The 27,124-nt window shown below is 31.3% G+C and overlaps 1 protein-coding gene across 1 annotated transcript in view; it reads left to right on the top strand.

The window, feature by feature from the left end:
* LOC117176575 overlaps nt 1-27,124 on the top strand; it is a 39,837-nt gene that overhangs the window by 6,517 nt on the left and 6,196 nt on the right. Inside the window, exons 3-5 of the mRNA XM_033366828.1 lie at nt 2,647-3,063; nt 10,030-10,224; nt 13,984-14,335. Of these exons, the coding sequence (XP_033222719.1) occupies nt 2,647-3,063; nt 10,030-10,224; nt 13,984-14,335 (964 nt within the window). The remainder of the gene's footprint in view (nt 1-2,646; nt 3,064-10,029; nt 10,225-13,983; nt 14,336-27,124) is intronic.

Genomic DNA, 27,124 nt, shown 5'->3' with positions numbered 1-27,124 from the left:
AGGGCGCATACTTTGAATAAAATATTTGTTATCATTCTCTTGAAATAAATGTGTTTTTTTCTTGAAAAAATACCGGTTTCATATGTATACACCTGGTAATGCTTGGACCATAATCCTGATATTAAAGTTAACTGAGTTTTTTTTCTATTTTCTTTAATATTCGACAAATTAATCAAAATGCAGTGAAACTCTTCTTTTGCGCCGGTTTTAGGACCGACCTTAGGTCGGAAGAAACCTGTCAAGGCGTATTCAGACGAGCGGTTCCTGGTTCTGATTACTGTTAAGATTGGAGTTATCCACCAATTAGCGTGCAGCACGATTCGCGCTGATTGGTCGACGCTTGTAATCGTGGCTGTAATCGGAATCGGGGACCGTTCGTCTGAATACGTCTTTAGAACCCGCCCCGCTTTTGTTTGTTCACGCCTGAGTGCTGACCTGAGGGGCCACCGTAGACCCCGCGCACCCCGCGCAGCTCCTATTACACCAACCTGTGACGCGGCGTCAATTCTTGGAAGGGCTATACAATTTCAACTTTCACTTATTATAGATATTTTACAAGACTGGAAACCGTAGTATCAATAAATGACTAATACTGAGAGCACAAATAAAACATTTGACAAATCCAACATTGCACATAATTCAACTGTATGTTTATTGTGCGTAAACAAAAAATGCTTTTCTGTCAAACAAATTATTTTTTCTTGTTTCTTTTCATATACATACTCTCTAAATCTGAATCAGTGAAATTTAACTGTTGCAAATAGCTAGAAATGGGTCACTGACAATCAGTGATAGGTTACTTATTCAATCAGTAAAATAATCACTTTTGAGGGTTGTCAGCACTGCACCATGTCAATTTAGCAATCATAATAAAATAATATTTTAGTGCATTCAATCAAAGAATCATAGTTAAAACTTAAAACCCATAAATATGAACAAATATTAAAAAAGGTGAAAAGTTCCGATGCTTTTAAATGACAAACAACCTCAGATATTACTTCAATTTCAAGATTGGACTGTCATGTCCAATATTTGATTCTTTACTGAGAATAAACTAAAAATTACATAAGTGGCACGATGGTCGTGGGGCTAAAGCGTAGGCTTTGGACTCACTCCGTCTTCTTGCGGGTTCGATTCCTGCCTCGCACTCTGGAGGAGCCTCGGCGGCCCAGGCGCTGGCGCTGAACACCACCTTAAACTGTAGGCCCCCCTCCCACCACCAAGTAAGTGTGTGGGGGGTATGTAAAGGAATAGGGAAGAAGGTGCAAGAAAAATGTAAACCCTTAGGGGACACATTAGAAGCTTCCAACTAAAAATTACATTAATTAAAAAAAATATCGACAAAATTAATCCCGATTCATACTATTTTGGAATTAACTCCAGCAATGTAGAGTCGATAAAGGGGCAACTGGAAACGGGAGCGGAGACACATTTATTCCAGCAATGTAGAGTCGATAAAAGAGCAACTGGAAACGGAAGCGGGGACACATTTATTCCAGCAATGTAGAGTCGATAAAGGGGCAACTGGAAACGGGAGCGGGGACAAATTTATTACAGCAATGTAAAGTCGATAAAGGGGCAACTGAAACGGGAGCGGGGACACATTTATTCCAGCAATGTACAGTCGATAAAGGGGCAACTGGAAACGGGAGCGGGGACGCTCTGCAAGAAGATTCGGAACGAACAGCTTACTTTACTCAGGCTTTGATTTGAGACACAATGTACAAATTTATCTGTACCTTAGTATTTTTTAAAAAATCAATTAAAACTTCGTTCCATTGATTGTCTAGTTCGTAACGCTTTTGTTTTTGTCCCTTGATATATTAGCAAATGAACCGTGCGGGTGTATACGGTGAATACTTATGAAAATAAAGTTAGGTGGTGGAGTGCTGCAAAAGTAGGTATTGTTCTAGAGCTATATAAGGCTATTCCAAACACTGAAACGGCAGTGAACGCATGTCAGTCGTTCCAGTGAACATGTGGGTCCTCGTGAGTACGCTTATATTTTTTTCTCAGAGTTATATTATATTATTATAATAATAGAAATATTATTAATTTGCAAGTTCAAAAAAATTGTTTTCTGTAAAGTGATCATACTGGTGCCTAAACGGTTCTGACAGTTTTGTTAAAAAATTGACATGTGATAGAAGGCACAATAAAGAGATTTTATTAAAATTCCAGCATTATTTTTCATTTCGTTTAGGAAGTTGAGCCTGGAAAGTATGAAAGTACAGAAAGGTCCAATAGGTTAGACACTTTTACACGTATTCGGTTGATCGACGTGAAGTTGGAGCGTCTACAATTGGCTTGTGTGCATTCTTCGTATGGATAACTGTTTGTATGAATTCACCCGTATAATGCCTGAAAATGATTTCAGATTTGGTATTCAAATTTTGTGACACTTTCACGTAAAACCTACATTTTTCTTTGATGAGACCTTTAATAAAAAAACAACTGGCAGTTGGTAGGCGTGAAGTTTGGCTTGTAAATTTTCTTGATTCTTGTAATAGGATTACTTTCAGATTAAATGGAATATTTAATTGAGCTGCAGCACTTTTTAAACTTCAGGATTTACTGTGTTTACTTCTTGGCAATCACCCATAAACTGCTCAAATAAAAAAAATAACTATAACACTTCTTTTTTAGATATTTGCATCTTGCCTCGCTGCGGCTTTAGCGGAACCAGTTCATATGCACTATCAAGAGCATGTTTACCACGGACCACCTGCACCTCTTGGAAAGGATGATCGTGTAGTTGACACCCCGGAAGTGGCTCACGCTAAAGCAACTCACTTCCATGCCTACCAAGAAGAAGCAGCCAAAAGTTCTCATCATCACTACGCACCAGCCCTCGAACATGGTGGATTTGAAAGTGGACATGGTGGTCACGCTATTCATTCTCAAGATTTCCAATACCACGGTCCTCCAGCTCCTCTTTCTCACGATGGAAGAGTCATAGACACCCCTGAAGTTGCACACGCTAAAGCAGCACATTTCCACGCATATCACGAAGAATTATTCAAAGTTAGCCATTATCCTAAGAGGGATGGACCTCATTACCTATAAATGAATCAATATACGACGAATGCGATTTTCATGTGACCATGGTTTCTTGAACTGGGAAGATTGATTTATTCTCGTAAATTCTATACAAATTGTAAGCTTCTTGTATTGTAGGGGGACGATTTGAACAAGAAGAAATTCTAGAATCTTTCTTAATTTTAAACTAAAATTCTCTTTTGTAGAATATTTGTTATGGTGATGAAGGGTGTTTTATTGTTTTCGTTTCTGAAATCATGGTCCATTTTGTACAACACACTTTGTATACGACTTTCGAATAAAAAATATTTTTCTAGTACCACTTTCAATATTCTAACAGTTTTAAATTTCTATACATTTCTTAATGGGTTTTCCCATTCTGCTATTTGTTATAGAAAAAAACTTGTAGTAACATGTTTATGCCATAAGGGGAAACCAGTACGACGTGGATAAAAACACTTTTAAATTCCTAATTTTGATGAACGATGAACTAATGAAGAAAGCATAACATAACAAATTAATAAAGGAATATTCTTTTTAAAGAAAGAAGCCCTATTACATAAATTATACTATTTTCATATTCTATATTTTACACTTTTTGCTTCTGATGGAAGAAGATTTGTATCTATACCTGAATCTATCGTCTAGCAGTCGGGAGTTTTTACCATTTCTCTATACCTAATGAATTGAAAGTCAATGAAAAAACCATCCTCATAATATATATGTCAAATAAATTAATTGTTAACGGAAATATAAATAATATTATTTTAAAATGAATAATTCAAATCGGTTACAATTTTTAGGGTTTCCTAGCATAAACGCCAATATTTTTTAACAAAAAATTGGTATTTAAAAAATATTTTGGTCGGCGGAACTTAGAAATTTGATCGCATACTGCGACAATTTTTTTAATAACAAATTTTTTGTAACTTTCGTGCAACTTTTACCTTTTTAGGTTTACAGCAATGAAGAATTATATTAAATGTAATTTTTTAGAGAAAAGGTTAATTTTTAATAATGTTAATTTCTTATTTTGTACAATTTTAAGCACACTAACAGATTTTCGAATATGATGAAAAAAATGTGGCGGATTGACACTTAGAAATTGGTATGGTATGGATTGCGGACCAATCCCAGATCTGGGCCACATTAGACTTCAAGACAATAAAAAAATTGCCTTTTAATAGTAATAATTTCTTATTTTTTATAATTTTAGACACCCCGAAAGTTTTTCAGAAGAGGCAAAAAAAATTTTGCTGATTGACACTTAAAAACTTATGGTACGGATTGCTGACCAGTCCCAGATCAGGGCAGCACTAGACTCTCATGACTAGACGGTCTGGAGGACGCTCGATTTGAGCCAGATCTCACATCAGACAGCCAGAAGATTTTTCCACTAGGGTATTTTCAATAACTAAAACTGGAATTGCAAGTTCTACTAAAAAAAGGTTATTAGAAATTGTGTAGTCCTCTTTAAAATCTATAATTCCCCTTTGAGATTTTCCATATATTTTGCGCCATTTGGCTCAAAATTCAATTTTTTAAAATAGTATCTTGCATAAATAAAAAACAAAATATCAAGTCGTATCAAAAATGGTTGCAGGAAAAATTATAATTCTTTTAAAAAGCTATAATTCTTCTTCTAAACTTTTTTACGTATCTGTTGTCGTTCGGCTTGAATTTCGAATTTTTGATACTTCTTTCCATCTTTCATCTATTCCCCACACTGATCGACACCTATAATAACTATTATTTACTTAATCAAATACTTTTAATTGCAAGTATACTAATGATAAATTATAATTATCGAGATTTGAGTATTCAGTCATGCCCAGGAGCAATACTGTTAGAAACGAATATTATCTATTGATGGATAATGGTATCAAAATCAAGGGACCGGGTCTGATAAAAATGTTTAATACACCTCATTGATTAATTTTGTGATATTTTTTTAGTAAGAATACTCAATTCAATATGTAAGCCTTATTTAAATTCGAACCCCTTTCTTTATTTTTGCAACTTGATGCATTAAAATGCTGTTGAATTTTTTCCTATTTACTGTAGGGTGGTTTCCTCCGCATGCTTATACATTTGTGAACATTAAGCTCAATTGGGATATGAAATCATGACGTCAGAAAGGGGATTTAAACAAAGATGACCGGCGACAATGGAGTCACTTTGCAACTGATGCATTGTGTTATTAGTGAATTTTAATCGTTTTTCATGCTTAGTATGTCAAAGATGTCGCTCAGCATTGCTGAAATTTGCAAATTTATGTTATCCACCTCTTCGTATACAAATTTTTTGGAAGGAGAAAAGATGTTACATGCTGGACACATTATTTTATGGAAAATAGCCGGATGGTCAAACGAGCATAAAGTTAATTGCTTTTTGTTTACAATCGTCAAGTTTCTCTGCACTGCAATCTACAAAAAATACATTTTCAGATCATAATTGAGCATGTTTTTTATATACAAAGAAGAAAATTATTCACTCTAATAATAATATTAATATTTTCTTGGCAGTTTTTGAAAAAATTTCAGCCAGGGAAAACTAAATTTTTCAAAATATTTTCGATATGTATAAAAGATAAAAACGATTTTTCTTCATGTATTTTGGAGAACTTGTAATTAGTTTCTATCAAATTTTTGAAGTTAAAAAATAAAATTGTGGGCAATCAGGATGACTGAAATGTTATATCCAAATTATTTATAAATTCAAAATATTAGAAAATATACTTTTCTCAAAAAATCAATGTAAACTTACCTATTCGAAATGAGTGATCCTCACTTTTAAAATGCAGAGAACATACACACATATGTTGGAGGTTACCTTCTTCTCCAGTTTTAGAATATTTTCCCATTGCTTTCTCCGATCGATCATTTCTTCAGACCTACTTTTACTAACCACTTTAAAAAACCCTTTTTTAGGCAAGGGAAATTGATGAAACCTAACATCTAGTTTTTTGCTAGCCTTTTGCTTGAACATTCGAAAACAGAGCAACATGTTTTACTTTTGCTTTTCCTCTGACTGAATTTCGTACCTAAATCGTCTATTTCTGTATTATCGAACATTTGTTTTTTAATTTGATGATTTAAATCGTAGCATTACAAAAATATATTTATATTCTACTCTGAATATCACCGGAATCGCACACAGCTTTTTAAAAACGACCCCGTTATTTTAGTGCCAAATTTAGCCACCAGATGGCATATCGCTGTATTTCAGATCCCAATACAGGAGCTTTCTTTTCAGAGCAGGAGATCGACATTTCTTTCCAATCTTTTACCTATTCCCCACACTGACCGACACCAATCAACATTATTTTATATTTGTCTAATAAGTTTTATTAAAAAGAAATACTTCAGTATTATTCAAAGCACGTTTTTTCTGTTAGTATGCTTCTAAAATATGATGTAATATTAGAGAACAAGATTAGCAAATATATCTAGAATTTATTAGTAGTGTTTTTAACCAACGTGGCACATCAATATTTTCAGCAGTTAAGGGCTGCCCCTTAATGGCTGAAAATATTTTACTGTAATTCTGGAAATTCTCCCAATTTTTAATTAAAACTTTTATATTTATATGGTTCTAGGTTCTTAGTTGTACTTCATTTTTTTAGTGAACCGCTGAAATTAGTAAAACTCAATCGATGAGTATCAGGAATTAAAATTTTAAAGATTTTGAATGTAAAATGTACCAGAAGATTAGGAAAATATATCATAATTAACAATCAGGAATTTTAAATTTCAGTAATCTTAACTGAAAATAAAAATTACTTTCCCGCTACTGTCTTATAAAATCGACTAAAATTAATCGTTATGAATATTTTAATTAATGAATTAAGTCTTCAATTAAAATTATTTAACAATTTTAGCTTTGCTCAATTAAAAATGTTCTCACACGAAATTTAAATTCTTTTAAAATTAAGAAACTTTCAATAGGATTTTAACCCTCACAACAAAATGATGTCCTTGGCATATCTCTAGGATATCTTGGCAGGATATCGGATATCCTGAAAAATGTCCCAAAAATCTCAAGGGATATCCGTGACATATTCCAAGGATATCGAGATATCCGGCACGCGCGATATCTACTCAATTTCCTGTGCGGGATATACACATCTTTGTCATTGGAATCCAATATTTCTTAAATGCATATTGATTAAGATATGTAGAATACTTGAAAACATAAAGATTCACAAACATCTGTGTGTCAAAAAACCACTTTATACAAATCTCCAATATTCGGTTTCTTTCAAAGTCCTATTTCAGTACAATTATCAAAAAATTATTACCGCCAATGATTTTGATAGCCATTAACAGTCTACTTAAAATAAAAAAGAAGTCACTTTTTAAACACTTCTAAGTTTTCTGTTATCCTGTTACCTCTGATTTGCGCAGTTTGGACATCGCACTTTTCAAAGGCAAATTGAATTTTTATGATAAAAAGCAATCAAACTAATATGTACCCCGTTGATTTGTATAATATAAATGAGAATAAATTGTAAGCCGGCACGAAAATTCAAGAAATTGTTGACTTTTGTTAAAGTATCACTTATTACTGCGTGATAGTTTTCGCGCACTGACAGCCATAATGGAATTTACCTGAGAGTGACATTATGGGGGACTTTACCATTATTGTATTTTATAATGTTGAACTTTATACAAAATTTCCTCGAAATACCTGATATTGTTAAATTACTTCTTATTTTATTGATATGATTGAATATAAATATAATTGGCAGGAGATACATCTGAATTTCCAGTAATATACTATAAATTATGGAATTGGGATATCTTGGGAACATCCTTGACATATCAAATTGGGACATTAATGGGATATCCTGAGGATATTCTGAGGATATTCTGAGATATCCTTGGGACATTCTAGGGATGTCGAGATTTTCGCCCTGTAGGATATTATTTGCGATATCCCTAGGATCTCCTGGGATGTGTCCACGGTATCCTTGGAGATAAATGGGATATCTCGTCGATATCTCATGCAGTGAGGGATGCGGATAAATAAGTTTTGTAAGCGTTGGAAATTAAAAAATTACTATTGGCGGGGGGGGGGGTCAATTAATTAATTTAAAATAATGTCAGTTTCCTGATATTGCGATTAACTAATATTTCAAACCTTCAAAAAATGTGAATAAAAAATGAGGCACTTTCAACATCTAGAAGATTCACATAAGCAGCTGTGTATATTAATTCTAAATTTTAATTAAAAATATTAAATTATATTAAGGTGGAAGACATGAAGTTTTTAAGGAATTTTGTTTTAAAGATCACAGTTATTATTTTCTTGTGCGTAACGCAAGAACTACTGTGAAATTGATGAAAAAAAGTTCAAATAAATGAAGAAAAAATTTGTTGTAATATGATAGTATACCCGAAAGAGAATGAAAAACAGATCAAAATATTTAAAAACATATCGGAGAAATTACTATTGGGAATCAATGTTGATAAATCCATTTTAGCTATACTAACACCTTTTTTCAAATATATACCTAACAATGTTAGCCCGTATTATGAATGGTTTAAATAATTATTCTGGATAGCAATTCTTTAAATAAAGAAAATTTGGTTCAAATAATATTAATTTCACAACAAGATTAATTAATTGAAACAATATTATTAGCAAAGAAATCAGAGATCGTTGTCATAGAACCTAATAAAATGAAAATAATCTGTGCAGAATATTTATTATTTGCATATGTAGGATTCGTGCATATAAATTAAATTATATTTCGACGCCTGAATAGAATAGCGTTTTTATCCCGAATCTACTTGCACAATATGTTGGTTCGGAGTTTGTTATTTAAGATTCTAATTTATGCTATTTTTGCATAATTATTATAAAACTAAGATAATACAACATAATACAACACTCCTTTGTATACATTAATTTTAAAATCTCTATATTATAAATTTTCTGTAGTATGCCATGCCATGTTCGGTGAGTATTGAATAAAGTAATGTTTCGCAAGTGATAATTTAGTATTATATTATTTAGAATAACCCTGCTGATGTTAGCGAAAGTATTATTTCTGGGATAATTATAGTTCTCGTACATTTATTAATACACTACATAATATATTATCTAACAATAATGTAACTCAATTCAAAGAAATTGAAGACACATATTGCGTATTTTACCTAATATATAGTATATTTGAAGAATCTTCAATGTACTGTTTTTGAACAAAATTAGATGTGTTTTTTAAATAAATATGATTATCGAGAGCAAATTGTTATCAACTAAAGTCAAAGATCCCTTAGCCTGCTTGGATTATTCAGTGAGTTATCTCTGTTTAATAAATCGACGATGGCACCGAAGACAAGGATAATAAATGGGCAAAAATAAGAGACAGCAGGAATATGGGGCAATTCTGGAAATCAATAGGTGAGTTTAAACCAAAAAAGAGAGGGAAGAGAAAGGGAGAGAAAATTGAGAAGGAGAAATGTAAAAAAAAACATTTTTAGCAACTACTAGGAGAGGGCGAGGAAGATATCGAATAGGGGAAGGATAAGCCATGAGTGGGTGGGGGAGGAAAGCAAACAAGAGCGCAGGAAAGAGTGAGAATGGTGTTGGATCAAGATGAGGAGGAATTAAATGAATATATCTCCAGGGAGGAATTAGCAAAAGTAATAATAAACTTAAAAAGGGAAATCAGTAGGTGAAGACGATATTACGGCGGGGTTTATGAAAGGATTACCGGCATATAAGGAAGAGGAATGAGAGGATACAGGGAATTACAGAGGAGTTTCTTAATTATTAGACATTGGATATAAAATATTATCAACCATCATGGATAGAATATGGATGGCTTGGATAGAAAATAGGGGATTAATAAGAGAAACCTAAGTAGGATTCAAGGAGGAAAGGTTAACGAGAGATCACATATTCGTGCTAAACTCTCTAATTAATAATTATCTCAATAAAGAAGGAGGAAAGCTGTGTGGGATTTTCGATGAATTTCAGAAAGCTTTCGATATAGCAGACAAGAAGATTCTCATGAGAAAACTGAAGAAAATTGGGATTAGAGGCCGAGTGTTAGGAATGTTAGAGGAGATATATACGAAAACGGTTAATGATGTAATAACTGGTCAGGGAATAACAGAGAGCTTCAATACAACAAGGGGTGTCAGACAAGGGTGTCCTCTCAGTCCAACTCTAGTAAACATTTTTGTGAATGACATTGAGGGGGATTGAAAAAGAAGAAATATAGGAGAGACGGTGATGGGAAATGAGAAAATTTTTGGGTTAAAATTTGCGGACGACCTGGCATTAGTGACAGACACAGTAGAAGATTGATCAGAAATGATTATAAGCTGGGAAAGATATGTAAAAAGAAATAAGCTAAAGATAAATATAAAGAAGACTAAAATAATTATTTTTAGGAAGGGAGAGGAAAAAAGGTGAAACATTGGACAATTAAAGAAAAAGCGGTAGAAGTCTCGATAAGTGCAAATATTTGGGATTTCAAATCGGGGTGCTTATATAACTCATATAAGAAAAATGACTGGAAAAGCCCAAAATGCCACGAACGCAGCTTGGGGAGGGGGATGAAAAGGGCGGATCTTGATTGTCTGAAGAAAAGACTGTATATCTGAACACACTCTCTAAGGCAGGGGGACTATGTGGAGTAAAAATGTTGGGGTGGGAAAGAAGGGAGGTAATCAAGAAAAAGCATAGAAGGTTAGTCAAGATGGCAATGCCAGTAGACAAGCCAAACCAAGGATACATTTGGAGAAGGGAGTCAGGCAGAGTAAGCATAGAGATTTAAGCAAGAACGCGGGCTTCGAGATATATGGTAAAAATGTTAAGAATTAGAGATGAGAGATGGCCAAAAATATGTCTAAAGGAAGAAATGTAGGGAATAAAGAGTGGGAATCCGTCGACACGGAGTAAAGGGTTACAGAAAGCAAGAATAGAGCAGGAAATGCAATTGGACAGGGCGAAAATAGGTAGCTTGAACAGAATATTATAGGGATGAAAACGTGGAAAGTGCAGAGGAAAAGGAGCAGAGAACGGATTTCAATCCTTCCAGTGAACATGTGGTTCCTCGCGAGTACGCTTATATATTTTTTAAAGAATTGTATTATATTATTATAAGAATGGCAATTTTAATCATTTGCAAAATAAAAAAAAACTGTGATCTATCATCTGCTGGTGCCATCCTCTAAGAAAATTAGAATGAAAGAAATGCATCAAGCATAGAGGACTAAATAGCCATATTTTGCTAATTTTTAATATTTTTCAACCATTAACATACAAAAAAAGGAAACTATAACATACAAAATTTGATTTTTTATGTCAATTCGACATGCCAAGAACTTCAATTTGAGACATGATCGATGAAAATCGGACTAAAATAAAAGTTTCCAGCACAGGCGCGCAAACTCCCTCCGCCAGCGGGGTAGCGACGGGCTATTTTCTTATTTTAAAAAACTCTTTTTCTTCATTTTTACTTAAAATCATGAATTGTTTAGTAGTATTTTCAGTAAAATCTACATTTTCCAGTCCAGCTCACTCAAACCCACACTCCACCCCCAGTTGGGGTAGCAACCGCTACATTTGATACATGGTTTGTGCGCCCCTGTTCCAGCATGAAGGTTTTCTCACCTCTCGATTACCATATCCGTTCCCCTTGCCTTATAAATGACTTTTTGCTTAAAAATTGGAATTTAAATAGAAAGCAGATTTTCCCAAGGTTCCCAGTATTTTTCTTCGCTTATCAGTGTCAACTTTATGGCACAAATACAAAACCTCAAAGTCGTAACATAAAAAAAATTGTTCAATCGTGTTGAAATGGGGACAGACGGCAGCAACTAAAAGTTCTGTTGTTTCAGATTCTACAAAGTCAGGCTGTCCTCAAAAACAATATTTTTCAAACTTTTATTTGACAGACCAATCGACTCAAAACTTCTAAAGCATACGTTTTTCCGATGACGAAAAAATAAAAAAATTAATAATGAATATTAATAGTAAAATAATACAATATTTTTTTAAAATAATCTTCTATTCAAATGAGTGTACTTAAGAGAGGGAAAATAATTCGAAGATGGCTCATATTAATAATATAATAAGAATATTGCGTCTAAAAAAGGCGTGAGGTATAAATATTGCACCGTGTGTGTGTATGATGAAGAGATGTTTATGTTTACGCAACACGCTTTAATTCTTGATCACATTGTTATCATACAATTAAATTATTGTCTGAGGCTTAAGATGGCTACAGCCTTATACATATGTCGTAGGAATTTTTGTTACAGTTGGATTTTTATTAGTGAGATAGTCTGCATGGGGCTATCCCGGTATATATTATCGGAAGCGAGCCTAATTTTTTTAATTTAAGAAATTTAAATTAGATTTAAAGTCAAATTTTAAAATCCCATTTAACGTCCAATAATTAAGTGAACGTATATAATTTATATTTTATAGTGTTTATTTAAAATTTTAATAAAAATCTAAACTTAAAACTAATAATTAATGTGAATTTCCATAAAAATAACAAGTGATTGATGGGAAATGCAATCGATGATACCAGATGCTGAGAGAAAACTATTAGACTAAAAGTATAACCCATAAACGTGCAATCTGTCATCTCCGGGTGTAAAATATATTTTCACTTTTTTGAAGATTTTATACACCATTCTGTCGATCTTTAGTAACGGGTAGTTTTTTACGCTGAAGAGTCATTTTTTTTTGTCTATTAAGGTCAAATATATTTTCTCAGAGTATGGTACCATCATTTATATTTGCCGCCGAAACATTTTTTTACGGGAATTCACGTTAATTAATAGTTTAATAATTCTAAGGCTACTTTAAGCCCCAGGATGAAAATAGCTATAACTGTTTTCAATACATCAGAAACACGTTCTTTGAATTGTAAATATTTTTCTAAAAAGTTCTCCTTGAAATTATCTATGCGCAATTTAGTAAAGTTTCAATATTTTCGACGACTTTATTTAGAAATCATAATTAAAAGACTACGCAAAATGTCTTGGCACACACTTGTTTCAAACTGCGGACTGCTATAAGTCCTAATTTTTTTGTAAAATGAGGGGATATTTTAAAAAGTTGAAGTCAAAATCGATCAAATCGTGAAAACGGTAATTTTGACAACTTTAAAAATTCATATCCATCATATATACATTTCTTGGTCCCTCAGTTTTATATTTTAATACTCGTTTAGGTTACCCTTAATTGAAAAAAATCAGGCATTTTAAAAATTTGGTTTCTAAAATCTTAGTGTCTTAAATGGTCTCGTGGAAAATCCTGGAGTATAACTTTGATCTTGAAGTTGGATCAAAGTGATTTCCAGCAGAGTGATATTCATTTGATTAAGGTCTTATACGAATCAAATCATTTTTAAAGATTTTTTTTTTTAAATTAGGACCATATACTTATTAGAGTCCTGTCTAAAGTTTGACACAATTAGAAAAGGGATGACCATTTCAAAGTTGAGATGAGTGAAATCAAAAGTCGAATATTATGCACGTAAGGCCTATTCCATAATGTTGAACATGTAATATATTTTAGCATGACAAATGAATGGTTACGACAATATTGTTTAAAAATTAAGATACGATAGAAGGGCACAGTAAAGAGATTTTGTAAAAATTCCAGAATTATTTTCTATTTCGTTTAGGAATTAGAGCCCTGAAAGTATGAGAGAACAGAAAACTCCAATGGGTTAGTCACTTTCACAAGTATTCTGTTGATTTTTAGGCGTGAAGTTCGGCTTGTAGATGTTGTTGATTCTTGAAATTGTATTACTTTGATATTAAAAGAAAGTTTGAATTGAGCTGCAGCACTTTTAAAATCAGAGGATTCACTGTGTCCACTTTTTGGCAATCGCCCATAAACTGCTCAAATAAAAAAATTAACTATAATACTTTTTTTTATATATTTGCATCTTGCCTCGCTCAGGCTTTAGCGGAACCAGTTCACATGCACTATCAAGAACATGTTTACCACGAACCACCTGCACCTCTTGGAAAGGATGGTCGTGTAGTTGACACCCCGGAAGTGGCTCATGCTAAAGCAGCTCACTTCCATGCCTACCAAGAAGAAGCAGCCAAAAGTTCTCATCATCACTACGCACCAGCCCTCGAACATGATGGATTTGAAAGTGGACATAGTGGTCACGATAGTCATTCCCAAGATTTCCATTACTACGAGCCCCCAGCTCCTCTTTCTCATGATGGAAGAGTCGTAGACACCCCTGAAGTTGCTCACGCTAAAGAAGCGCATTTCCACGCATATCACGAAGAATTATCCAGTTAGCCATAATCCTGAGTACGATAGACCTCATTATCTATAAATGAATGAATATACGATGAATACGATTGTCGCGTGATCATGGTTTCTTGAACTGGGAAGATTGATTTATTTTCCTAGATCCTATAAGAATGGTTAGCTTTTAGTATTGTAGGGCAAAGATTTGAACAAGAAGAAATTATAGAATCTTTCTGAATTTTAAAATAAAATTCTGTTTTGTAGAATATTTGTTATGTTGATGAAGCGTGTTTTATTTTTGGAATTTCTGAAATCATGATCCATTTTGTACAACGCACTTTGTATACGATTTTTGAATAAAAGAAAATATTTTTCTAGTACCAAATTAAATCTTTTAACAGTTTTATATTTTTACAAATGTCTTCATTGTTTTTCCCAATCTACTATTTTTTGTAGAAGAAACTTGAAGTTAAATGCTTATGTTGGAAGGGGAAACCAGTACGACGTGGATAAAAACACTTTTAAATTCATAATATTGATAAATGATGAACACATGGGAAAAATCTGCTGATAAGACATTTTAAGCCTTTTCGATCAGTTGTCGAATAATATTGTGTATACATTCATGATACAGTAATTCAATACTAATATTAAAAAGAAGCTTAATTTATACGCTGATTATTTTTCAATATGTTATAAAAATTGTACGATCCGCAAACTGTTTCGTATTTAACATGCAACCATGAAAGTTATTACTGTCGACTATCGTAGAAATAAATACGAATAATTTTCTTTTATTACACTGAAACCGCGTTTATATCCACCGTTTGAGAATGTAAACATTCACTTACAGTGTTGCCATCAAACTGGAGAATTTAGTCACAAGTTCTAGGGTTAGGAAGTCGCCAGAAATCGCCAACCTCAAAAAATTTAACGTCGCCAAAAATCGTCAGATAGACGTGGAAATTTTGCTAAATTTTAGATAAAATAAACTTATAACATATTTATGATTTGGCAAACAGCGTGGGACCATTATAAGTACAAACAGTCATTTGCGCATATGTTGATTCATGTACAGTAATGAAACGAGCTCGAATAACATAAAAACATCTGAAAGTTAAATCGTAGCAATTGTTACAAAATGGTAACATTTTGCTTTCAGTACATGAATTTATTCTGCTTAACTTTTTATTTGTGTAAACTTTATCTTGCTAGACGTCGTCAGGCTCTGTTTATCGTATAGAGACAGAACGTTGGCGTTGTTAAAGGCTAGGTCTGTAACGAAAAATTCTTATCGCAATTGACACTACACTGGCAAGATCGTTGTGCAGTGTGCACCCGTTGAGAGCACAATAACACTCACATTGTGAACAGGACATGCGACCTGGTCAACGAACCAGGACGCAGGTTACATGTTAAAGCCATTTCAACATCATATTATAAATTGATTCCTGATTGAATTCCTATCAAGAGTTATTAAACTCTCGTAATTTCAGTTAGAAATTTTTCAATTAAATACAATAACAAGATAAAACAATACCACTTTTACCTCAAAAATATTTTATGTTTATTGCATCACTTAGCGTTTAAAACATCTCAGTAATTTATTTTAAAGTTTCAGGATATACTATAAGTATCAAAATAAAAAATCGTCCATATTCGTCTAATAACTTTTGGTTAAAAAAAGACTTCAAAATTGTTCAAAGCACATTTGTATGTTATCGTGTGTCTAAAATATAAAGAAGATAGTAGTGAGCAGGAACAAGAAATAGATCTGGAATTTATTCTTAGTATTTTTGAACCAACGTGGTATTTAAATACTTTCAGCTATTAAGTGGGCAAGCTGCTATAACAAGGTGAAACGTGAAGGTTTTTTTTTTGCGAATCTTGTTTTAAAAAATCTATCATTGGTTATAGTTTTTTTATCTTACTTTAGTGTAAAAATATATTCATCTATAATTCAATACATATCACAAAAGGAAACCATTTCTTACTACTATATTTATTCAGACTGTAGATCATTAAATTAAGAATAAAATCTTTAAGAAATAGTGTAACAGGGAAAATTAATATTTTTTTTAATCTCGAAAAATATGAAATACATATTTCAGAAAAAAAGGAATAAAATCCGGTAAATGCCTTAAGAAGAACGACTCGAATTAATTTTCATGATTAACTTTATATGAGTGTTTGGAATTTACTAATTTTCCAATAAATAAATGAATTATTTTCTCTTTTTTTCTCTTGGAGTTTCACCAAACAAAAAGAAAATTTCCACCAACTAATATTTTTAATTTCTAACGCTAAATCAACCCTTATTCCGAGATGGAATTCACTCGTAATAATCGAGTAATATCTCGTAATAATGCTTAATAAAGCGTAATAGTCTGATTATAATGTTCTCAAACTCCTAGATTTGTCAATAAGATTTTGCAATTGCATTTGCAATTATTAACAGGGTATGAATTCAATTGTTTAAAAAAAGTGAATATATCAAACAAACGCCCAAATGGAACGTTTATTGGTGGAAATTATCATTTTGTTTAAAGTAAATTCTGTGGAAAACCAGTTAATGCTGATATTTAATCAAGATTTGCTTTTAATAAATCTTTTATAAATATTTAATAGTAAATATTTAATAGTAAATATCTTTCCATAAGTAGTAAATAAATTAAACTACCAAGATACGCGTACTCATCAACTTCTGATAACCTCTTATCGTTTAAGACAATGCTAATTGTATAGTATGGAGGATTAATGTGTAATAATGTTTAGTATTGCGTCATGATGCACTTTAATGCGCAATAAAGTGTAATGAGGCGTAATAAGGATAACTCTACACAAGTTTTGACGAGTGAATTCCTCTTGCTTTGTCCTTCATACGTTGGATAATAAAATATTCACTCCTTTAAATATAGACTAATAGAAAAGTTATTTGACAATGGTTCTGCGATCACAATCGATCTTGCAATAGCCATGGTCACTCTTCCAACTCTTTGTTAACGAGAACTGGAAAAGAAAAGAGCCATTTCCGTTTCCAATAGAATACTCACGTACGCACCCTGCGGTGATCATTTCCGTTAAGTAGGCACATCTACATTTATTTTACAGAGATGTTTGTTGTCCATGGCATTGTAAGAAGCTAAAGACTTGCCATTCATGACTGTAACCTTGGGGGGAAATGCTAGTAATCCGATCTTGCGTATTAGACGAATCAAATACGAGGTAGTTGTTCCGACTCAGACCCACATTCATAAGAAACTTGATAGGCAGGTTTACATTTTACATATCGTAATAGATAGTAATTTCCAGTTTAGCACAACGAGATCAAAGACGTGAGATCCTAATCTTGAAGAAAGTAGATAACGAAGGTCGTTGTAGTGCAAATAGATCAGTGATGCGAAAAGGAAAAAAAAATATCGATATTTTAAATATCGATATTTTAAATATCGATATATCGGAAGCTAAATATAAAAAAATCGATATATCGGATAAAAAATATCGATATTATCGATATTTTTGATATTTTTTATTTTAAACAAATACATAATTATAATGAGTATAAAACCATTATTATTTAAACAAATGTATAAAAGCAACAAAATAGTTTAATATAATAATTTTGTATGATCGTTCTTCTCCTCAAACCTGCAACAGAAAGTAAGTTTGTACAAAACCAAACATATCATTTTCTATAACCTTGTACCAAAATATTTTGTTCAAACAATAAAGGACTTATGTTTAATATGCATTGCTGAGTGTTGCATTATTATTTGTTAACTTCTGCAACGAAACCTTCGGAATTTGTTGTTTTGGTTTTAAATTCCATATGGTTTTAATAGCTGTAAGATGATAAATCTAAACAAGTAGAACTCTTGTTTTTTAAATAATACAATAAATATTTTTTAAATAAGTCTCTTGAGTGAGACGGCAGTAACTGCGTGGAAGTAATTAATTTAGAATGTAATTACGAAAAAGTAACGTAGCCCAATAACTGTGTAAACACACCAAACAGAGAGATATGTACCACGAAAGTAGGGTAGTAATATAAAAAATTCTTTCAAGTAAAATTAATGTAAATACCATATTGAGTGCAATATGAAACACTTTCAACTTGTAAGATTTGAAGTCGAAATATATATTGTTTTTCTATACGTTTGAGGTTAATTGACCCCGTGCTCCCTGAGACTTCTATCATTTACAAATATTCACATAATACAGATTAGAGAATGTACAAAGATAAATAATGAATGAAAAATATAATGTTTACTTACGTTTACTTGTATTCAGTTTTTGTCACTATTTAACTAAAAAGCGCATTCTGTCAAGTGGAAAAATAGTGATAAGATATCGATATCGAAATTATGACAAAATATCGATGTTGACTTTGATATATCGGTTTCTAAATATCGACATCTAATATAGATATATCGGACTCTGAAGATCGATATTTTCGATATTTCGATATCGATATCCAATCACTAAAGTAGATTAAGAATTCTCTCGTCAGACATTCAACTCTTACTTTCCATCCTCTCTCTTGACTGATTCCATTTCAAATCATGCAGTGAGGTCTGCATGAGGTTGTCAGAATATTTTTGAATGAAAGTATGTTATTCTACACTCAAAATGACGGAACACTTGTTTTACCGTTTGGCTGAAAAACATATTTTTCAGGAATAGTGAGCTGTTGAATATAACCTTACAATTTCATAAAAACTGCGAAAATATTTTTTTACATGAGGTAGTTTTTTACCAAATATACGTATTTGGTTGGTTTTTCATTTAGGTGTTGACGAATTCTTAGCTCTATTGAATGATCCGAGAAAAATATCAAAAATTTCAAAATTTAGAAAATGGCGGTGGTCGCAGAAAGGAGTAAATATCGAGGAAAAAACTGTTTTAGAAATGAATTTACTTTGAAAAAGCCTTTTTCACTTTTTTAATATATGGAACCACATTAAATATTATATACTTATTTACTCAATCATGCTGATCTCGATCTGATTCCATTACCGCTTCCTGTACAATTAATTTTTACATTTTTATTGGGGTTTCGTTTTCTTTATAAATATATAAACTGATGTAGTGCCATTTAATAAAAAAGTGAAAGAGGCTTTTTTAAAGCAAATTCATTTCTAAACAACCTTTTCCCTTGAGGTTTATTCCTTTCTTCAGTAGAATAAAAAACGGAACAACACTAAAAAACTCTTTATTGCTTTTACGAGAGGTGGTAATGGATCAGAATCGAGATAATCATGACAGAGTAAATAAGTACATGAATTGATGTGGTTCCATATATTAAAAAAGCGAAATAGGCTATTTCAAAGAAAATTAATTTCTTACTCAATTTTTTCCTTGATATTTAATTCTTTCTTCGTAGTTCATGAAAAAATTAACCATTTTTTTTATAAACGTTTTTTTTAGTAGGAAGAAATGGTTTACCAGAAGCCAACTTTAAAATTTTTGATTTTTTCTCGGGTAATTCCATAGAGGTAAGAATTCCTCATCACGTGAAAGAAAAAAAACTTCATCATTTAATTAATATTTTGGCAGTTTTTATGAAATCGTAAGGTTATCTTCAACAGCTCACCATGGCTGAAAAAAATTTAGTAAATCGGTGGAACACGTGTTCCTTCATTTTGAGTGTAGAATAACATACTTTCATGCAAAAGAATGCTGGCAACCTCATACAAACTTCATTGCATGGTTTGAAATCTAAACAGTATAATTATCTTTTTCACCTCAAATACAAATACGTAATTAAGACATTTAAAAAAATTAATTCTTTTATCAAACAAAATATCTAATGTTTTTGATACTCCTTTTAAGAATTTCAACATTTGACCAAAATTGTTTATTGGCTTAAAAAATACTTTTAAATATGGCTAGAAGATTGAGTTGCAGGACATAATTTGTCTTAAAGAATTGAAAGACACCTTGCCTATTAGTGTCCACAATAACTATTGTTTTAAACAGTTTTTGTGGCAAAATATTTAAATTTGAGTTTTCAAACTATTTACTTTTTTTGTTGGCCAAAATTGGCCGATGAATGAATGGCCGAATGGCCAATTGCCCGAAGTTCAAGATAACATTATTTATATTTACAATACTTTTCCCCGTACATCTCATTTTTATGATTCAGAAATTTTACTGAGATTCATTTAATCATTTGCACTTAAGGCCATGTAACGAGTGGGTTACGTGACCAGATTCCTACCTTACCCTCACTTTTTTTATTTCCCAAATTATTTTCACACGAAGCGCCAGATCGAGTTGAAAATTGGGGATAATAAATAAGAAGCACTTAGAAAGGTGGGCCTGGTCCTAAATTTTAATAATTATGAAAAAAGCAAGACAAATTATTTACAAAAAAAAACTTTTTTCATAATTATACAAATTTAGGACCAGACCCACCATTCTCAGTCCTTCTTGTTTAGTATTCCAAATTTTTAACTCGATGTGGCGTTTCGTGTGATAATAAGTTGGGAAATAAAAAAAGTGGCGGTAAGGTAGGAATATCGTCACGTGACCCACTCATCTCATGGCCTTAAAACATAATATATTAAAAATTGAGATTTAAGTAAATCCATTACTCCTCGACAAATATTTCCCCCTTGGTAATTGATTTTGTTATCCTCCTCGCCCTTCAAAAACCTCAAAATTGGAATCTATCAAATTTAATATCCTCTGTCAAATGTGCGTTTAATTGTGCAAACTTTAAATTTCGTACGGTTCCAAAATATAGAATTATCTCACGAAAAAACTTCCAAAATTTATGACTTAATGATTCGATAACCGCAAAATTAAAAATTTTTTCAAATGTTGCGAAAATTGTAATTAAAATTTTTAAACATTATATGACATAACAATTGGAACAATTTCAGGTTAAGGTCGATTTAATCTTTCAATCTCTCAAACATAAAACTTATTCTAAATCGCTCAATATTAAAAAAAAATTATTTTCAGTTCATAAGAAAAACTTTAGCATGAATAGGATAAAAATTTTAACTTACCTCTAAAAAAATGAAACATATTAACCTAGATTGTTCTTAAAGAATTTGTGTTAAAAACGATTGCGCACTGGAAAAGTTTAAAATGTCAAGATCTTCATTCTGTACTACACCCGCGTAAATTATTTTTAAAGCTATCATAAAACACGATCATTTCGCGCACTGCAATTTACTTTTGAAAATAATAGTGCTAAAAGGTTCTTGTGACCAAATCGTCCATGCTATAATCTGTTGAATTATCTTATAACTATATTCTTTTATTGCCATATAAATTTTAAAGATATATTTAAACATAGGGTATTATGTATACAATTTTTTCTTATGTATAGTGTTCTAAGATTTCTATCTACACTTATACATATTTATATAAATATCACATACAAAGTCTTGTATTATATTGTGCATATACTGTGTGATTTTACAAACAGGATCATCGATCAATCAGTTTACCGATCATTTTAACCAAACAACAATAATCAAGATAATCGAGATCACAGCAGCTCATTAAACTTTCCGATCTAATTGTCTGCTATATTCTTATTAATTTACATTCGTGTTTGTTTCTTGAAATATATAAAGTGCATAAAGTATGCATAAAAGATATAGGTATACATACATAAATTTATTGATATTTTAACATTTTTTCAAATGTTGTAATGCCTCGAATGGTTTCTGAAACCAAACTTGTGCTTCCATAAAGGTTTGCGAAATTAATAACTGTATAAATAGGATATTTTTCAAAATATCCACTTTGCTGCAATCTAGGATTTCTCATTGTAGCGAAGATTAAAAATATTTCACAACGATCTTTAGACATGCGATTTTTTTTTAAATTTTTGGGCCCGTTGTTTTGGGAATTCAAGGAAGTCTTCCAAGTGGAAGGAACAAAATAATACAAAAAAATACCTGTTCCTACATAAAAACCTCAAACTAGTTTTTGTTGCAGTTATTGATTCCTGATGAAGCGAACATATTTTAAACAAACAGCTAAATAATTAGAACTATTTGCAAAAAAAATCTATTTTAAGTTTTCAACTAGAAAAAAACTGTTTATGAACTCAAAATTTCTTAATTAACGTGGTACAAGTTTTTATGAAATGTTGGCATTAGACTTTTTAACTTGCTTCTTGCGTGAGATGTTAACACGTGTTTAAAATATCTGATTTCACATACAATATTTCCTGACAAATTAAAAGTGATTTTTTTTAAACGAATTCATCTACTTGCTTTATTTTTAGCTTAAAATACTTGTGCCATTAATGAAAAATATTAGGTTGAAATTTGTATTGTATGGGAGCAGGATTCAAATTTTGAATTTTGAGGTTAATTAATTTTAAATTCTTCCAAACGTAAATATTAAGAAATGTGTATCCTAAACTTTATTGGCTTCGAAATTTAAAATTGGTAATTGATAAGGGTACCAGTCGACAACTTTTTTTCGAGGTTTTTCAAACTGAAGAAAAAAATTTGAACTCCCCTATTAATTATTTATAATAAAATTAGAAAGACAAATGATGGAGAATTATACGTAAATGGCGAAGTTCCACACAATTATACTTTTATGATTAGTTTTTAGACAAGGTTACTTTTTTGCTACATTTTATAGTAAAGTCTTACAAAAGTTGTTTAAAATCAATATAGCATAGTCGATAAGTGACAAAACCCAAATTATGGAAATCGAAATTGAAACTGCAGAATGTGTTTGGGAAAATGTTTAAATTTATAATTTTACATTTTCGTGAATTTCAATTTTTGGCAATATTTTTAGAAGGCTTCAAAGTTGTTCAGATTTTTAATTAACGTTTTTTTTTTGCAAAAACTTATTGAATAACAAACTAATTTTATCAAACATCTGAGGCTTTTCTGCTGGTAAAAACACATTAGAAAAAATTTGATAAGTCTATATAAACATCAATGTAAACGGTTCCTCTAACATTTGTTATATTTTTGTTGTTGTAATTTTCCAGGCTTGAACAATTTTTCTATAGCATTTTTATCAGTAGAAAAGCCTCAAATACCTGATGAAATTCGCTGACGTTTCTATAGATTTTTAAATAGTTTTTTTATTACCACGAGTTAAGAATTTCGAGATACGTTTAATACATATAAAAAAATTGACAAAAATGTACATACCCGAAAATATAAAAACTATGGAAATAATAATTTTTTAAAGCACTTTTTTTAACGTGCAAGTTGAAAGTAGTCATCAATCCACATAAAATTAATTATACTTTTACAGGGTCCTCATTAAAAACAGTGGTTCAAAGAACAACCCAAATTTAACAAAATTACGTTATACCTTAATATTGTTCTACTGAAACATTATGAAAATATTTCTGTAAATATAGAACAAACAGAAGTGAATTTTTATTGCGGATAATTACCAAGTAGATAAAGTTGAATTTTTTGCGTAAAAAACAAAGCAAAATTTGATAGAGTTCACATGGTAACCATTTTTTATTGGGTGGGTGAATCTTAACACGGGAAGGTAATTTCAGGTGCAGACTTGCAGTTAAAGATCACTCTGAAATAGCTGTAAATCTGTCGCTCTTTACTCGATAAATAAATGATAATAAACAAAAATTGTGCAGGTTTACGAGAGGAATACGAGTTTTATCGTCAATTTGATTTTAAAACAAAACGTTACGTATAGTGCATTTTCCATATCTTGAGATTTTTGTGGTTTTTAAATCATATAAAATCATGAAGGAACATAAGACGATTTCAAAGATCATCTTCAAAATCATCTGTTTTTCTACATAGTCCCAATTTAGACTTCCATCAGTTGTTTTTCTTCGACCTTCATCACATCTTTGAGCCCATAGAGATAAACAAAACCCTGTTTCCCTTAAATATATTATTTTATTCCTAGTTCAGTATTTCTATATTGTCAGCGTTTCTATGTTTCACGCAAATAATCTAATAAAAACATTTAAAGACAACTTCTAGACCATTCCTTTCTTCTTAGATGTAGTCTTGAGGGCAGTTACTTACATATAGAAAACTATCATTGAAATTTTCCTTTCAAAGAAATTATTTTTTTAGTTTAAACTTACTGTTACTTTTTTAAATACTTTTTTCTTCAGGAAGATACTTTTTTATACAATTTTCTAATTCCATGGAGCACTTTCAAGCCGGTAATATGTTTGAGTAACGTGAGAATGTTCATTCATCTATATTCTTCAATAACTGGCAGTTCGGTGCAATAATCGTTGTGGTTAGCAAAAATATGAAAAGTTTGATAACACTTGAATCGTCTATTGTGACGTAATGCGTTCCTTGCATAATAATCTAATGCAAGCATCACCACCGACCTTTCACTGGAACCCACTTCTTTCATTCTCTTCCCCACATAGTGCAATTTTTAGAAGCCTTCAAAGATTATGGCGATAAGCAAATCGATACGCTGCTGCATCGCATTTGCACCTAACCGTAAAAGCAGATAGCTGGAGCACAGTTATTATGCGGGATAATAAATTTAAAGGTAGCAACAAACCCAATCGAAAGTTCTCTTTCAGTATATATTGTTCATTTGCTTTCCAATTTTAGGGTACAGTTATAGCACTATAAAGTTGTACTACTCAATCATCCGGAGTAATTGCTCGCACTTCTACCACGTGCTGTACATTCCAAGCATGTTTATTATGTATCAAGTCTTTTGTAATATATTTTTATTAAGTTTTGAATATAAACTCCAGTCACGAGCAATCTGTAAAGTTTTATGTTTGAAATTTAAGAACCATTCAAGAAGGTGAAATATTTTGCAAGATCAAACAAATAAAGATGTATTCAAAATTTGAAAATATCCAATTTGTAACACTTTCAAGCTTTAAAAAAATAGTAGTATAAGTTAAACACTCTAATTCGAAGGGCTTTATTTTTGAAGCCATTAAACTTCCCATCAAAATTGCCATCAAAATATTAAAAAATCGTTAAAATTGAAATTTTTCGAATTTCAAAGATTTGATAATATCCATCAATCGTAAACAACTTTTAAAATGAAAAGGCTTCAATGCTTTTATATTGAAATACTTCAGAGAATAGACATTTTTTAAATATCTTTTTCGACGTATCTTGTCGTCCCAAAATTCGGGATGAGTAGTCAAATATTTTCCATAAGTTTAGCCCCTTTTCTGCGCAGTTCAGTCAATTTTTTGGACGACTTGGCGGAGTTACTTTTCTATTTAAATCCCAAACTGTGCCAAAGATTTAATTAACAGATTTCCGGTCACTTTTAGCGGTAATATACAATCACTTATCATTAAAAATTATCGAACATTTCGGAAAATTTTTGAATATTTCTTAATTGAACTTTCGGGTTTTGTGACTTTTCTGGCGATTGACTAAGATTCTTTACTTGATTTGTACTAAGAATCAACAATTTGTTAAAAAAAGAGTTTTTATACTAAATCCATGAAAGTAATGAAATAATTTGTAACTTTATAAACAAAAAGTTATAAACAATTATGCACATCAGGTGTCTATGCTAGATTGAATGAATCGACCACAGGTTAATGTGGTCGAAGCGCTATTTTTGTCGTAAAAAACTATTTTCTTTCAATGCAATCAGATGTAACTAACTAATTTTTAAACTGGTAAGGATATTTTGATAATAATCGATCATTAATATTATTAAAAATAAATTTTCATACAAACTTTTCCCTTCAACGCAATCAGATATAAGTTACTAATTTCTAAACTTATAAGGACATTTACATAATAATCGATCATTATTATTATTAAAAATAAATTTTTGTCTGTTCATTAATTTGCAAACAAAAAATTTAGCTTTTCTTACTAGAATTAATAGGCAATTATTCAAAAGTGACTTCTGGATATTAGTCAATATTGATTGATGGTGTTTTAAACAAAGTTAATTAAAAAAATGTATTATTTGACTATTACCAGATTTATACTTTGCTTTTCAAGGCCATCTATTATGGACTGTACTTTTCGTTACTAGTTTTAAAAAATCTTTTCTAACCATTCCCAGAAGGATGAACTTTTGTTATTGTTATTGACAATGATATAAGCCCATTTTTCCTGTCTTATGCACTTGTAAGCTGAAAAGTCTGTTTTTTTTCGAATTAACTGACAAATAGTTATCAGTGACTCCTTGCTATGACAATGAATTAAACGAGAATTTATTTTATACAGTTTTTGTTAACAATAAAAATAGTTTATTGTTCTTCAAGCGTCTAAGACAGATTTTGGAATTTGTTATTTAAAGGTAGGTACTTCAAAAGCAACGTTGAAATGTAGAAAATTAACCAAACAACACATTGGTTAATTGAAATTATTTGAACAATCATCAATTGTTATCGATTGATAGCAAGGAATCATTGATAAATAATTGGCTGTTAATTCCTCGAAGAAAAACTGAATTTTTTGTTTATAAATGAAGAAATTTATAAAAATTTGTTAACACAAATGTTATTAACAATATCTATTAAAGGTTGCTATGCAATAGTATATTATATGCCAATTTGCAGTCATATTAGAATGAAACTATTATTAATGCAGGTGTTTTTTTTTTAGTTTGAGAATTGTCGTCATACTTTTCAATTATTCTAAACTGCTTCAAATGTAAGGAAAATACGTATTTTCAAATGTCTAATAAAATGTGAGAATTGATAAACAGCAAATAAGGCAAAGCGAAAATTCTTGGTACCTTAGCCCTGTTATTGGCATGTCAAAATCCGAGATAAATTTTTTTTATTTATATTGCATACATGCTTAATTGAACTGAATAATTATTACGATATGCCTTATCTCTAACAATGATAGTAAATTTAAATTGATTGAGGCAAAACATGATA

Source organism: Belonocnema kinseyi, chromosome 7 (genome assembly GCF_010883055.1).
Source record: "Belonocnema kinseyi isolate 2016_QV_RU_SX_M_011 chromosome 7, B_treatae_v1, whole genome shotgun sequence".
Taxonomy (NCBI): domain Eukaryota; kingdom Metazoa; phylum Arthropoda; class Insecta; order Hymenoptera; family Cynipidae; genus Belonocnema; species Belonocnema kinseyi.
Note: the sequence above shows the minus strand (reverse complement) of the source record. Positions and strands in the feature narration are given on the sequence as shown.